Below are 14,916 nucleotides of genomic sequence, written 5' to 3' on the forward strand. Positions count from 1 at the left end.
AGTCATAATAATGATCGATATAGCGGTATTTATTTATTTTTAAATAAATAGTGGTATCTATTTCGAGAAGCAGCATGGCTCAGTGGAAAGAGCCCGGGCTTTAGAGTCAGAGGTCATGGGTTCAAATCCTGGCTCCGCCACCTGTCAGCTGTGTGACTTTGGGCAAGTCACTTAACTTCTCTGTGCCTCCCTCATCTGTAAAATGGGAATTCAGACTATGAGCCCCCAGTGGGACAACCTGATCACCTTGTAACCTCCCCAGCGCTTAGAACAGTGCTTTGCACATAGTAAGCACTTAATAAATGCCATTAGTATTATTATTTTGCTATTGGGAGGATTAGGCCTCAGAACCACACTTGGTCCAACAACCACAACCTTCCCGGATGTTTTATAAGGTGGGAAGGCAGTCTTCTGCCCATCCCACTCCTGATCTTTGCCCCCCAGCAATGGTTGGGGCGAAGGGAGGAAGTGAGGTGCCACTGCGTGAGCCTCAGTACCCCACTGGGGAAAAACCTCCAGCTTTGACTTACCCGGTTCTTCTGTGGCCGGTCTTCACCCTGGTGATGATGGGTTGGAGAGAGAGGAGATGCCCCATTGAGCCCCGAAACCTAAAGGAAAGGAAGCTGTAGGCCACTTGGCTGTGATCCTCTATGTCCGTGCTCAAAGATGAAACTTCTGATAGCGAGATCATATCCGTGTGTACCAGTAGCCCTGAAACGACCCCTGGGTGACCCCTGGTCATTCAACACTGGGTTGTTTTAAGTGTTTGCCCTTGCAGTATCTATTATTATTTTTAAAACTGCCTTTTAATATCCCTGTCTTTCCTGAGCTTTTGTTTGAGGAAAGGAACCTCTCTCTTGGTTACTGCATGCTAGTCTTGCTTGCGACTATTGTCTTCCAGTAGTCTGCCACTAAACTGCATTTCTTGAAAACAGACTTCATTAGGTCTTAAAAACATTTGTATTGCCCTTTCGTCTTCAATATGATCTGTATCAGTTCACCATTTTTAGATCTCATTGTTTGTGATCGAAGTTTGCTATTGGGAATGTAAAAGTGGCCCATCAGATGTGAAGTAACTTTGAGACTCTGGAGATGTCTTTGAAGGAGGTACAGGTAATTAATGGCCAAATGCAGTTTTGAAGAATAGCACTGAAAGTGGCAAATACATGGGAGAAACATGAGACTATCTTATGATCTTTAAGGTCCCAATTGGATCTTTTCAGCCCAGCACTCACACAGGAGTAGGATTTCACCATCAGTATCACCATCCTTGAATATGAAGGACGGTCATATATATTCATGTATGTTTAATCACACTCCTCCACAGTGGAAGTGCAGGATCAGGGAAGACAGAAGAAACCTACTCCTGTTTGTATCCCTGGAGGCTGAAAAAATCTGGAATAGATAATTAAAGGTTGGGGCCACATAAACACAAAGGTAATGGTATTATTAAGCCTAGAAAAATAAAACTCAAAAGAACTTTAATCATCTTTCTGAGGCAGGAAAAAGCTGAAATTGACAAGGTTGGATACTTGAGATATGTTTAAATAAAAGCTTTTATGCTGGAAGATTCTTAAGCATTTGACTGAGTTCCTGCAGCAAATTATAGCATTCCCCTCCCTGGAGGTCTTTCCAGTGGAATAGGTATCTATCCACCTTTGAGTGTGGATGTAATCTTACCATAGGGCTCTTGAGGATCCTGAAAATTCTCTCATCTCATTGTCATAATTGCGTTGGGTTTTTTAATTGCAAGCAGCGTGGCTCCGTGGAAAGAGCCCGGGCTTTGGAGTCAGAGGTCATGGGTTCAAATCCCGGCTCCACCAACTGTCAGCTGTGTGACTTTGAGCAAGTCACTTCACTTCTCTGTGCCTCAGTTACCTCATCTGTAAAATGGGAATTAAGACTGTGAGCCCCATGTGGGACAACCTGATCACCTTGTAAACCTCTCCAGTGCTTTGAACAGTGCTTTGCACACAGTAAGCGCTTAATAAATGCTATCATTACTATTACTATTATTATAAGTGAAATAAATAATCATTTGGAAGGTCTTCTTTGGGATATGCACTAATCTCAGCTAGTTCTAAAATCATGGAGCCTGATATTGAATTTTCACTGATTAATGCACAAATAAAATATTGGAAGGGATATTGCCATTCATTACAAATTATGCTTTTCAAGAGGAAGGTTCTATGTTCTAACTGATGCCTGAAGGCTGAACTGTTGCAGACATGTTTCACTACATGGCTTGTAATAAATCATAGACTATTCAATTATAGAATATAGAGGGATACAGCAATAAGTATCCGTGAAGCTAAGATTAGCCTCAAGCCCTTGGTCTTGGGCCTTTGTAAGAGGGAAGTTGTGCTCATATTAAGTACCGCTTCCCACACACACCCATACCCTTTTAATATGCAGTGTTCCTTGTTTACACAAAGTTAATAGCTCAGCAACTATCAAATACATTTCCTTCCTCCCACTATCCCCCAGCTTTGGAACCTAACAACAAGAACTTTAAGACAAGTTGAGATAAATTTGCATTGATGAAAGATGTCAGTGGAGGGCTGAGCGGAGGGGAATCCTAATTTCTGACTTGGTGAGGCACACCCTGAAATAAAATATTAGTTTTCAATGACCTAATTGCTGCCAGGTTGATTCCTGTCACCATAGAGGAAGACTCTTTTCCTTCTACCTTTCTACCACCTAACATAACACACTTGCTGTATACACAGGCAGTTCCATCACGATTAAATAAAGAGCACTTGTATATGTCCCAGGTGTATGGATGATTACATAACATAGTCTGTGTTCCTAACATCCATGTAAACCTTTAGGGTCAGCAGGAACGGCATGTGTAGTCTAAATCCAAAATGGTGATCTCCATAATGTATTAGTCAAGTTTTGAGGGGAACGCAGCTTCTGAGAATTGTTGGGAACATTTTGTAGCCATCCTGACCTTCCTGATATTCCCATCACTGTAGACAGCACCACCATCCTTCCTGTCTCACAAGCCCACAACCTTGACTTTACCCTCGACTCCTCTCTCTCATTCAACCCATATATTCAATCTATCACTAAATTCTGTCAGTTCAACCTTCACAACATTGGTAAAATCTGCCCTTTCCTCTCCATCCAAATTGCTACCATGTTAATCCAAGCTCTTATCCTATCCCGACTTGATTACTGTATCAGCCTCCTTGCTGACCTCCCTGCTTCCTGACTCTCCCCACTCCAGTCCATACTTCACTCTGCTCCCCAGATCTTTTTCTACAAAAATATTCCGTCCATGTTTCTCCACTCCTCAAGAACTTCAGTGGTTGCCCATCCACCTGCAAATCAAATAGAAACTCCTTACTATCAGCTTTAAAACACTCAATTACCTTGTCCCCTTTTATCTCACCTTGCTGCTGTGCTACTACAATCCAACCCGCACATTTGGCTCCGCTAATGCTAACCTTCTCACTGTACCTCCATCTCCTCTGTCTCGCTGCCGACCTCTTGCCCAGATCTCACAATATTTAGAAAAAATGTGGTAGAGACCTCAAGTACAGACACTACAATTGCTAGCAAAAGTTTTTACAAGAACTAGTGTTTGTCTTGGGTACAAACAATAAAATTAAAAGAAGCAGCTAGTGCATGTGGGGGCCGAGGATAGAATTGAGAAAGAAGGCTTTACTGCAAACAGAGAAACTTTTAGCCTGGAAACTAAAATTGTATCCGGTAGAGTTTAGTAATGTAGCCTTTGAACATGAAGCAAAAAATTTAGAATTACAAGAAGGCGGTTTATATAAAATGGATAATCAGTTTATTAAAAAAAAACAAAATTTGAAGGACCTCCTAAGGAAGAATTGAGATTAGGACATTTAGAAGAAAAAGATAAGAGACTGAGAGTTTGCTAGAAGAAGGCTTTGGAACAATTAATGATTTAAAGCACAGAAGAAAGAAAATTCTTCAGAAAAATATGTTTCATTGTAATAAAGGGGCAGTTTTGCGTACAGCACCTTATAAAGTAAGATTTTGGATACTTCTAGCCAAGAGCATAGAATTGCAAGAAGCAACTTTTGAAACATAAATTTGGAAACTTACATCATGTAAAAAGTACTTCACAATTAAGAGCAAAGCCCCTAGCAACAAAACCAAAAGACTTAAAAGCACAGAATGAATGTACAATTATACGTATTGGATTTTGTAAGAAAAGTAACTGACAGTGTACAAAACAGTAAATTACCAGAATAGCAGCCTTTGGGTAAAATATGGAAGAACAGAAGGTAAAAATTGGAGGAAAAGACTTTAGGAAATTTAAGAATTGCAGCAACTATTCTCCTGTACTCAAAAGTGCGGAGCACTAATGTGAAGTACGAGCGGAAAGGATGGTGGTTGGCTATGTGGTATCTTGCCCCACGCTTAACGGGTACTGGAAATGAAAATAATAATCAAACTCCTGCTCATGTGTAAGCTTTTTTGACTAATCAGCAGCTTGCCACTCCAGTCCAAGGAGAGAACTATCTCAGGAGGCTTTGGGAAGAGTTAAGAAAAGGAGCCAGCCATAAGGAGCTGGCCAGGCCTCTCAGTGACCCTCCCACCTCTCCCTGAAGGTTTCTAAGCCAGTCCTCTGCGTCCATCTATGCTGTGGCTCCCCAGTCTTCCCACTTTCATTTCCATCCTCTCCTATTATCCCCTTCTCTTAACCTGCCCGCCCCAGCTCGGAATCCTTATTCTCAAACCTCCCCTTCTGCACGTACCTGCATCCAACTTCTCCAACCACTTCCGCCTCAACTCCTGTTGCTACTCCCACCATTTAATGGAGCCAAACACTCTTCCGTCATATTCCTCACCCTGGGCTTCAAGGCTGTCCATCACCTCGCCCACTCCTACCTCACCTCCCTTCTCTCCTTCTACTGCCCAGCCCGCAACCTCCGCTCCTCCACTGCTAATCTCCTCACTGTACCTCGTTCTCGCCTGTCCCGCCGTTGACCCCCGGCCCACATCATCCCCCGGGCCTGGAATGCCCTCCTTCTGCCCATCCGCCAAGCTAGCTCTCTTCCTCCCTTCAAGGCCCTGCTGAGAGCTCACCTCCTCCAGGAGGCCTTCCCAGACTGAGCCCCTTCCTTCCTCTCCCCCTCGTCCCCCTCTCCATCCCCCCATCTTACCTCCTTCCCTTTCCCACAGCACCTGTATATATGTATATATGGTTGTACATATTTATTACTCTGTTTATTTATTTATTTATTTATTTTACTTGTGCATTTCTATCCTATTTATTTTATTTTGTTGGTATGTTTGGTTCTGTTCTCTGTCTCCCCCTTTTAGACTGTGAGCCCATTGTTGGGTAGGGACTGTCTCTATGTGTTGCCAATTTGTACTTCCCAAGCGCTTAGTACAGTGCTCTGCACATAGTAAGCGCTCAAATACGATTGATTGATTGATTATTTCCTGAGCACTTTGGTTCACTTAGAGTGTTCTGCCCTGAAAGAATTTTCCTCTAAGCTTTAAGCTTACCACATTTTGCTAACTATATGGCCAGGCCAGGTTCATTTTCTTAAACCTGAAAAGTCAGAGTTCTTGTCCTGGTTTCTCTGACTTCCCTGCAGCCACAAGCTTCCTTTCTCTGTTAGGTGTGTGTGCCCCGGGGTCTGCATTTGCATGTCTGCGTCAGAGTCAGGGTAACATTGTAAGTTTTGACGCAGGCCAGTATTGAGGAACTTTGGATCAAACCTGCAGCAACATGAGACGACTTGGAAGAACCCTCTTAAATTTCAGGTTCTGCTGACTCTCCCATCAGAGACCCTCCCTTTTTCTTATTAATCTTTGCCAGCAGTTGGCCTCTTCCTTGGTTGGAATTGGGCCAGCTCTTCCCACACCCATGCATGCAAAGTTACTTTTCACTTGGCAACTGGAAGAACCTAGAAGGCTACCATGAGAAGTTGGACTCCGTGTTAAAATGGATTCTTTACCAGGACTGCTGACTTTTCGTTTTGAGCATGGAGATGGGGCTTTGAGGACACAGGGGAGGACAGAAGGGAGGAGAATAATAATGACAATAATGATAGCATTTATTAAGCGCTTACTATGTGCAAAGCACTGTTCTAAGTGCTGGGGAGGATACAAGGCCATCAGGTTGCCCCACAGGGGGCTCAGTCTTCATCCCCATTTTACAGATGAGGGAACTTAGGCCCAGAGAAGTGAAGAGACTTGCCCAGAGTCACACAGCTCACAATTGGCGGAGCTGGGATTTGAACCCATGATCTCTGACTCCAAAGCCCGGGCTCTTTCCACTGAGCCACGCTGCTTCTCTAGTAAAAAGAGTAAAAAGAGGAAGGGGAAAGGAAAGCAACTGGTTCCCACTCATGCTTCTCCTCCGCTGCCACCTTTTTGATCCTCACCGAGGCTGGGCACAAGAGGTTCCTTTCACCCTCATTCCAAAGCTCCACAAAGAAGTGCCGCCCATATTCGATCAACCTAGGTAGGATCCCAGAATTCCCCTGGGAAAGGGATGGAGTTGGAGCTCCAGAGCTGCTGCTGAGGCAAGGGCTTACACACACAAACATCACCCCAGCTCCTGGTCCACATAAGCACCATGCCATTTTTGGGCTTGATCTGCCCATCACAGTTGTGGCTACTATGACTGCATTGCTCCTCCCATTCATTCATTTATTCAGTCGTATTTATTGAGCACTTACTCTGTGCAGAGCACTGTACTAAGCGCTTGGGAAGTACAAGTTGGCAACATAAAGAGACAGTCCCTACCCAACAGTGGGCTCACAGTCTAGATCCCAGTGAGGATCACAAAGGTGGGGGGAGCATCCTCCTCCTCAACCTCCTCCTCCTGATGGCAAGGGACAGAAATTGGAGCCAGAAATAGCGGACCCCCAGCATTGTAAAAGATTTCTTTGGGCAGGCTCCCATTCCTGAGGTCTTGTGACTGGATTGAAACTTGCATAGTTTACTACGAGAGACTCCATCATCAAAGCCAGCCCAAAAGCCCAATTTCACAGAGTTTCAACTCTCAGTAAGCCTAATTTGGGGTTGTATTATACCTCTCTTTGGCTATCAAACTGCTGCCCTGGGAAAGAGCATGTTGCTGTTGATAAGGGAACGTTTACTCTGATTCGTCCTTATTAAAAAGCTTAAGCATTTCTTTAAATGAGCACTGATGTTTTCTCTCTCTTTTATAGGGGACATGGTTTCCCAGTACCGAGAGCCTTTGATCCACACGTTCCTGAGAGGAGCAAAAGATCCAGATGGTACCTTCAGAGCGAGCAGCCTGTCCAACCTTGGAGAATTGTGTCAAAGGCTCTGCTTTATGCTGGGCTCTGTGGTTCATGAGGTACATTCTCCATTGCAGAATCCCTTACTGTAGTTCAAAAGACCAGTAGGATGTAGCTGTAAATGTGAACCAAACCCTAACCTTTCCCCCACTTCTCTTCTCCCATACCCTCCCAATAGAATGATTGTTTCAGAGCTCTCCAAGATGACCTTGGGTATTTTGCCAGATTTTAGGGGTGGCCTTTGCATTATTGTTGAGTGGGGCATTTTATCCCTCTGTTTGCTTTTAACAGCAAGAATGAGGCTGCATTCCTAAAGTCTCAGATCATAAAGCTGTGCATTTCCTAAGGTACCAGGTTATTCCTTTCTCCTTCATTAAGTATTTTTCCTGAAATTTGAGATGGGGTAGTAAATCCCATTCCCACCTCAGTTAACCTTTAGAATACTGGAAACAGTAAAAGCCTTCCCCAAATAATTTCCTACACTTCGAGTCGCAGCGGCCCCGGCCACCTTATGAATGCATACCCATCTTCAGCACTTGTGAATGCATACATATCCAATTGTATTTTCAGATAGTTATTCTGTTTGCCAATATTTTCAAGTTTGTCACTCCCTTTAAGGTATAAGCTCCTTGTGGGCATGCCCCCTCTAGAATGCAAGATCATTATGGGCAAGGAACGTGACTGCTAATTCTCTTGTATTGTGCTCTCCCAAGCGCTTAGAACAGTCCTCTACAAATATTAAGGGCTCAATACCATTGACTGATTGATTGAGGACAGAGAACATGTCTCTTGCTTCTTTTATAATCAGTCAGTCATTTATTTACCATTCATTTACGATTGAATGAATGAATGGTACATATTTATTACTCTATTTTACTTGTACATATTTATTCTATTTATTTTATTTTGTTAATATGTTTTGTTTTGTTGTCTGTCTCCCTCTTCTAGACTGTGAGCCCGCTGTTGGGTAGGGACCGTCTCTATATGTTGCCAACTTGTACTTCCCAAGCACTTAGTACAGTGCTCTGCACACAGTAAGCGCTCAATAAATACGATTGAATGAAATACGATTGAATTTATATTGAGCACTAGCTATGTGCAGCGCAGTACAATAGGGTTAGAAGAGGTGACCCCTCCCTTCAAGTAGTTTACCGTCTAGCTGGGTAGACAGGCAAGAAATCATTTAAAGAGAAAAGAAAAATATATGATTACCTGCTTCAATAGTAGGGAAGGTAAATATGTTTTGAAGTGCTGATTATGTTTTAAGTGCATAGATGGGAAGGAACTGCAGTGGTAGTGGTTGGAGAGATGGGACCTGAGAAGAAGAAAAATTGAACAGACAAGGCCTCCTGGAGGAGACGTGATTTCAGAAGGGCTTTGAAGATGGAGAGAGCAGTGATGGGACAGAAGTAAAAGGGGAAGGAATTCCAGGCAGAAGAAAGCCTGATCAAGGGGTCAGAAGTGGGAGAGAGGAAAATGAGCCACTGTGAGTAGGTTAGCATGAGAGGCACCGAGACTTGGAGACGGGGAGAAAAGAGTAGCTAGTAAGCTGTGGAAAGCTGATGGAGAGTTTCTTGAAGCCAGTGGTCAGGAGTTTTTGCTCAATGCAGATAATTTTTGCTTAATGAAGTGGGAAAGAAGGAGAAGAAAGAGGAGGGGGTAGTCGAGAAGTAGAAAGTGACCGCTGAAGGTTTTTAAGGAGTGGGGAGATGTTCACAGAATGACTTTTTTAGAAAAAAATGATCCAGCAGCAGAGACAAGGGTGGACTGGAGAGGGGAGAGTCTGGAGGGAGGGAGACCAGTAAGGTGACTGATGTAAATAGTCCCGCTGTGGCATTATAAGTGACTAGACAAAGGTAGTGGCCATTTGGATGGAGACGAAGGGGTGGATCCAGGAAGAGTTGTGGGAGAAAAAACTGACAGGATCTAGCATCTGACTAAATAGAGAGTTGAAAGTCAGGGAGGAGTCAAGGCAATACCCACGGTTGCAAGTTTCAGTGGCAGGGGGCATGGTGGTGTTAGGAGCAGCATGGCTTAGAGGAAAGAGCACAAGCCTGCTAGTCAAAGGACCTGGGTTCTAATCCCGGCTCTACCATTTTCCTGCTGTGTGACCCTGGGCAAGTCACTTAACTTCCCTGTGCCTCAGTTTCTTCATCTGTAAAATGGGAATTCAGTCTCTGTTCTTCCTCTTAGACTGTGTCTGACATGATTATCTTGTATCTGTCCCAGTGCTCAGAACAATACTTGACACAGAAATAATACCACAATTATAATCATTATATCAACTGTTAAGAGAAAAGTTAGTTGGAGGAGAGGAGGAAAGGAAGATGAATTCAGTTTTACACAAATTGAGCTTACAGGACTGGTGGAACATTCATGTGGAAATTTTTTGAACATAGTACACACTCAATAAATACCACTGATCGATTTCCTGGAGGGAAGAGGAAGGGAGAGATTTGAAATCACGGGGGTGATGTAGACATCATCTGCATAGGAATGGATGAGCCTCTCAAAGAAGTAGTGTTCAAGGGAGACATAAGAAGAGTCTTCCCCAGTTGATTTTTAGTCTTTTCATTTTACATTCCAAAACTCACATTGCTGTGCTTTAGTGCCCTTGGCACCTAAACGTTTACAACCCATCACACTTAAGTATACATCTTATGTATTCTACTACTTCCTCCAATCTGTGATTTTAATGGCTGTCTCCACTGTCAGTAAGCTTTAGAGATCCCAGGTATACCGAACAGACACTCAACTAGGACCGAGTCGGCCATCCTGGGGTTCCAGGCGGGCTGTGGTGTGTCTCAGATCTCAAACCCTTGATGATGGTGGATCTTGGGGTCCAGCTGGCAGGGACGGGGGGAACCACGACAGCTCAAGGGAGTCGAGGACCTCACAACTGGGGCTTAGAGGCAGGTGCAGCTGTTGGGGTTGTGCTGAGGCTTTGGCGGGCTGCCCATATAGCTTCCGGCTCGTTAGGATCCGGTGGGCCGTAAGCGGTTTTCAGCCTTGCGTCGGGTTATGGCCGGGATGTTGCTCCCGACCTGGAAACTGGAAACACTTAGCAATTTCAGCAATACTGAGCCACGGTGGTCTTTTTAAACCATCGCTATTCCGAAGGTACCATTTCATTTCTTATCTCAACAGGAGTTGAATCGATCAATCAGTTAAATTTATTGAGTGCTTACTGTGTGCAGGTACTGTACTAAGCGCTAGAGTACAGTACAGCAGTGCTTTGCACATAGTAAGTGCTTAATAAATACCATTAAAAATATAGAGAGAGATATATATAAAACAGTCTCATTCCCTGCCCACAATGAGCTTACAGTCTAGAGGGGGAGGCAGGCATTTATATAAATAAATTACTGATATGTACATAAGGGCTATGGAACTGCGCGATGCAGAAGGGAGTGGAAGACGAGGAAATGAGAAGCAGCGTGGCTCAGTGGAAAGAGCCCGGGCTTTGGAGTCAGAGGTCAGGGGTTCAAATCCCAGCTCGGCCAATTGTCAGCCGTGTGACTTTGGGCAAGTCACTTAACTTCTCTGGGCCTCAGTTACCTCATCTGTAAAATGGAGATTAAGACTGTGAGCCCCCTGTGGGACAACCTGATCACCTTGTAACCTCCCCAGTGCTTAGAACAGTGCTTTGCACGTAGTAAGCGCTTAATAAATGCCATCATTGTTATTATTATAAATGAGAGCTTAGTTGGGGAGGGGCTCTTGGAGGAGATGTGCTTTCAATTAGTTTTTGATGGTGGGGAGAGTAATTGCCTGTCGGATATGAAAAGGGAGAGCGTTCCAGGGAGGGTCATTCTGAGATCGGTAGCTGAGTGGCTAGAATTCCAACAAGGACATTTTTACAGGTTGAACAGCAGCCTATTCAAGTCCGTCTCCCAGTATTATTGTAACACACTGCCGTACAATGCCAGGGGTTAGCATGGTGCTCTATATACAGTGCTCCGTACACATTTTTTTTGATTGGTGTTGCTAGGGGTTTGCTGTTACTCTGCTCAAAAGCAAGTCCAAAATAATAGTAATAATTGAGGTATTTGGGAAACACTATGTTTCAAACAATCTCCTAAGCACTGGGGCAGATACAAGTTAATCAGATCGGGTACGCTCCCTGTCCCACAGGGACTCACAGCCTAAGTAGGAGGAAGAACAAGTATCGAATCCCCATTTTGTAGTTGAGGTAACTGAGGTACAAAGAAGTTAAGTGATTTGCCCAAGGTCACAAAGCAGGTAAGTGGCAGAGCAAGGTTCTCTGACTCCCAGGACGTATCCAGAGTCAGTAAGCAAACAGGTGCCAGAGATTGGGCACCTTTGTTCTGCAGAAGCCCCAGGATCCTACTCTACCATTCCTGCTTTAAGAAGAGGAAGAACCTGTGGAAATATGTCATACGTCTTGCGGGCTTCTCTAAAATCATGAGTGCCATTCCCCACTTTTGATGAGGCAGTACCTGATAAGTTTTTATTTGCAAGGTTATCGTAAGAATCCAGATAGTGGTAAAACCCCTTGACAAAGTCGCCGAGAAACTTTGGAGCACCCCATGGTCAACCTCTCCCTACCGTTTCAGCAGACCGGACTTTCCAATCAGAAAAATGAAATTGCCCACAGCAAAGGAAGGGAAGGAGTTTCCAGTTACGAAAAGGTAGAGACAGGAAGGGTCATGTATCTCAGTGTTAATAGAACTGCCTTTTGGCAGTGAAACTTCAGAAGGAAATATACTCCCTGTGACTTGAAAACCCAGGTGTTTCCATCCCACACAATTCCTGCTTCTTCCTCTTAGAAGTTCCTCCCCTTGTAGCATCCCACGCCTGCCTCGTCATCACAGCTTAGCCAAGCTCCCGCCAGGGGCAATAGGAAACCTTCAGTGGATGACAGGTCCCAACAAGCTTGGACAGTTGTCTTTCCTGAGTGATGTTAGCAGATGGTTGCTCCCACTGCTAAAAGACCCTTTTCTGTTGCCACAGGGAAGGAGTTGGAGTATCTGTGGCTTTTCTCTGGCCCATGAGATCATTCCCTGTTGTCTTCCTCTTCACCCCTCACTATTGCACAGTCTAAATTAAGAAACGCTTGAACTAAGTCCTGCTAAGGCCTTTTCTCAGTTAGCAAGAGCAAAGGGAGAAAGAACATTTCTCCATCACACACACTGGAGATCTTACCTGGCTGCGTGAGCAGAGGTTTTTCTGTGCAAGGCAGAGCCCAGGCCTAGCCAGAACTTGTTTCTCTGATTTTAGCTCTTACCTTGTAAATGCCATACCTGCAAGTGGAGGTTGGCTGTTATGCCCCTACCTGTTTGGAGCTTGCCCAGGGAATTCCTTCTTGGGCTGCAGAACTTAAAGATCCCGTTAGTGCCCAAGGCCGCAATGCGGCGGGAGGCTGTAGGGTCATTAGGACCAAGGGTGACGAACGGGAGTGCAGAAGCAACCGTACTGGATTAAATTCAATAATTGCTTAGTGAGTTTGGCTTATTCCTGGATTTCCCCTCTTATTTCAGGTCACAAGATTATCTGACGGAGGCAGAATTTGATTAGATGCCAGCATATCAACAGATGCAATTATATTTAAAAACATGCCCCGTCTGCTAATCCTCTCTGTTGTTATCGATTAATTAAGCACTTTGAACTTTGCCCAACTGTTAGAAAACTGTGAAAAATACAACCTGCGTAGGAAAAATTTCAGCAAAAGCGCCTTCTCATTTGCATTTGTGTTTTTTTAAAAAAACCTATTATTGAAACTTACTGTGTATTCATATCACAGATATGCAATCTGGCTGTTTCTGTTTGGGCAACAAATTCTCTTGGACCAACACAGTTAATCAGTAGTATTCATTGAGCACCTTTGAGGGCAGAGCACTCTAGTACATGCTTCCACAAGTACAGTAGAGGTTAAAGAAATGGGTCCATGCCCTCTAAGACCTTAGAATTTACCTGGAAAGACATGCAGACCTAAATTGTTTAGTTAGTGGGAGGAGGGCACAAGATAAAGAGACTAAGATAGGACAAGAAAGAAAGATGAATGAGGGAACAAATAAGTGAATAAAGAGGTAGAGTAGGCAGACCAAGAAATAAGTGCTAAGGATGGCTGTGTGTGTGTGTATATGTGTCTAGCTAAGTATTTGTCTGAGTGCTATTTTCCTTGTCTCCACAACGTTTTGTTTTTGCATAGTGATAGGTTTACAAGTGTGTAGGAGAAGCTGTTATTTTTAGTATTATTAATAATCATATTTATTGAGTGCTTACTGTGTTCAAAGTACTGTACTAAGCACTTGGGAAAGTACAGTATAACATTAGACACATTCCGTGCCCACAACAAGCTCACAAAAATTATTGTACTTTATAGAGTTTCTTATAATATGAAAAAGACTCTACTTTTATAGATATTCGTGTTATTCCTCAGAACCATCATTTAATATAGTTGAGCAGCATCACCTCTTTTTTATAGATAAGACCTAGGCAAAGAGACTAAGAAAATCTGCTAGGATGAATCATACATTGAGCTGGAGGCTAACATTGGTCTGGAGTTAATAGTTCTGGTTAACCTGAACTTCCTCTGTTCTTGTAAAATCATGTCTGACATTGCACTGTGAAGGCTGGTTGTTGAGTTTCCCTGGTTTTCATTCTTTTCAAAAAGTTGAATTTGCCCCATTCTTTTCTACATTTATTCCCTGAGTTTGACATTGGAAGAGAGGCAAGTGGAATGACAGCTCTTCTCATTTCTAGAGGAAGTATTTTCATTCCCTGTGTTCTAAGAAATCCTATATACGTTTGAGTGTCAAACCAGGCCTTCCCAACTTCCCATCCTGCTTCCCTTCCCTAGCGCTGCCCAGTTACTCTCCGTTCAAATGCTAACCAAGCTAATGGGGATGGGACAAGAAGGCCCAAAAATTCAGAAGACCAGGGGTTCTGCAGCTCTTGATTCACCATTCAACCTTGGAAAAATCACTGAACCTCTCTAGGATTCCCACTGCTTCTCTGTGATTTGAGTTCTGTAGCTGTAATCAATCAATCAATCAATCAGTCGTATTTATTGAACCCTTGTGGTGTGCAAAACACTATACTAAGTGCTTGGGAAAGGTCAATGCAGACGGTTGGTGAGATCCTTGTTCCACATGGAGTTTACAGTCTATAGGGGAAGACAGACATTTAAAAAAATTCAGTGAGGAGAAATAGAGTATAAGTGTGGTGGGGCTGGGGTGACTGTCAAAGTGCTTAAGAGACACACAGCCAGGTGCATAGTCGACACGGAGGGGAGGGAGGATAGGTGAAGCGAGGGCTTAATCACGGAAGGCTTCTTGGAGAAGATGACATTTTAGGAGGGTTTTGAAGATGGGGAAAGTGGTGGACTGAGAACAGAAATGATAGCGCTAACCACCCTTTTATAAGCTAGGTGTTTACTAACGAAAGAATTTGTGGTTGTGAAATATAAGAAGGAGCTCAGGTGAAAGACAGTATTAAGTGTTGCTAGAATATCAGCATTAACTGACTTCTGCTCTCCTCACTCTCCCAGGTGACTTCCTGTTTGACCGCAATAGCTAAAACAGACCCAGAGACCCAAGTGCGCAGAGCAGCTATCCACGTGGTCGTGCTCCTGCTTCGTGGGCTCAGTCAGAAAGCTACTGAGGTAGGCTAATCTCTGACTCGGTTT

At 43.8% G+C, this 14,916-nt stretch overlaps 1 protein-coding gene across 1 annotated transcript in view; it reads left to right on the plus strand.

Annotated features, from left to right (window-relative positions):
- TANGO6 (transport and golgi organization 6 homolog) overlaps positions 1-14,916 on the plus strand; it is a 117,087-nt gene that overhangs the window by 78,457 nt on the left and 23,714 nt on the right. The window contains exons 16-17 of the mRNA XM_038754653.1: positions 7,173-7,324; positions 14,779-14,892. Coding sequence (XP_038610581.1) covers positions 7,173-7,324; positions 14,779-14,892 — 266 coding nt within the window. The remainder of the gene's footprint in view (positions 1-7,172; positions 7,325-14,778; positions 14,893-14,916) is intronic.

The sequence above is a fragment of the Tachyglossus aculeatus genome, chromosome 11, assembly GCF_015852505.1.
Source record: "Tachyglossus aculeatus isolate mTacAcu1 chromosome 11, mTacAcu1.pri, whole genome shotgun sequence".
Lineage (NCBI taxonomy): Eukaryota > Metazoa > Chordata > Mammalia > Monotremata > Tachyglossidae > Tachyglossus > Tachyglossus aculeatus.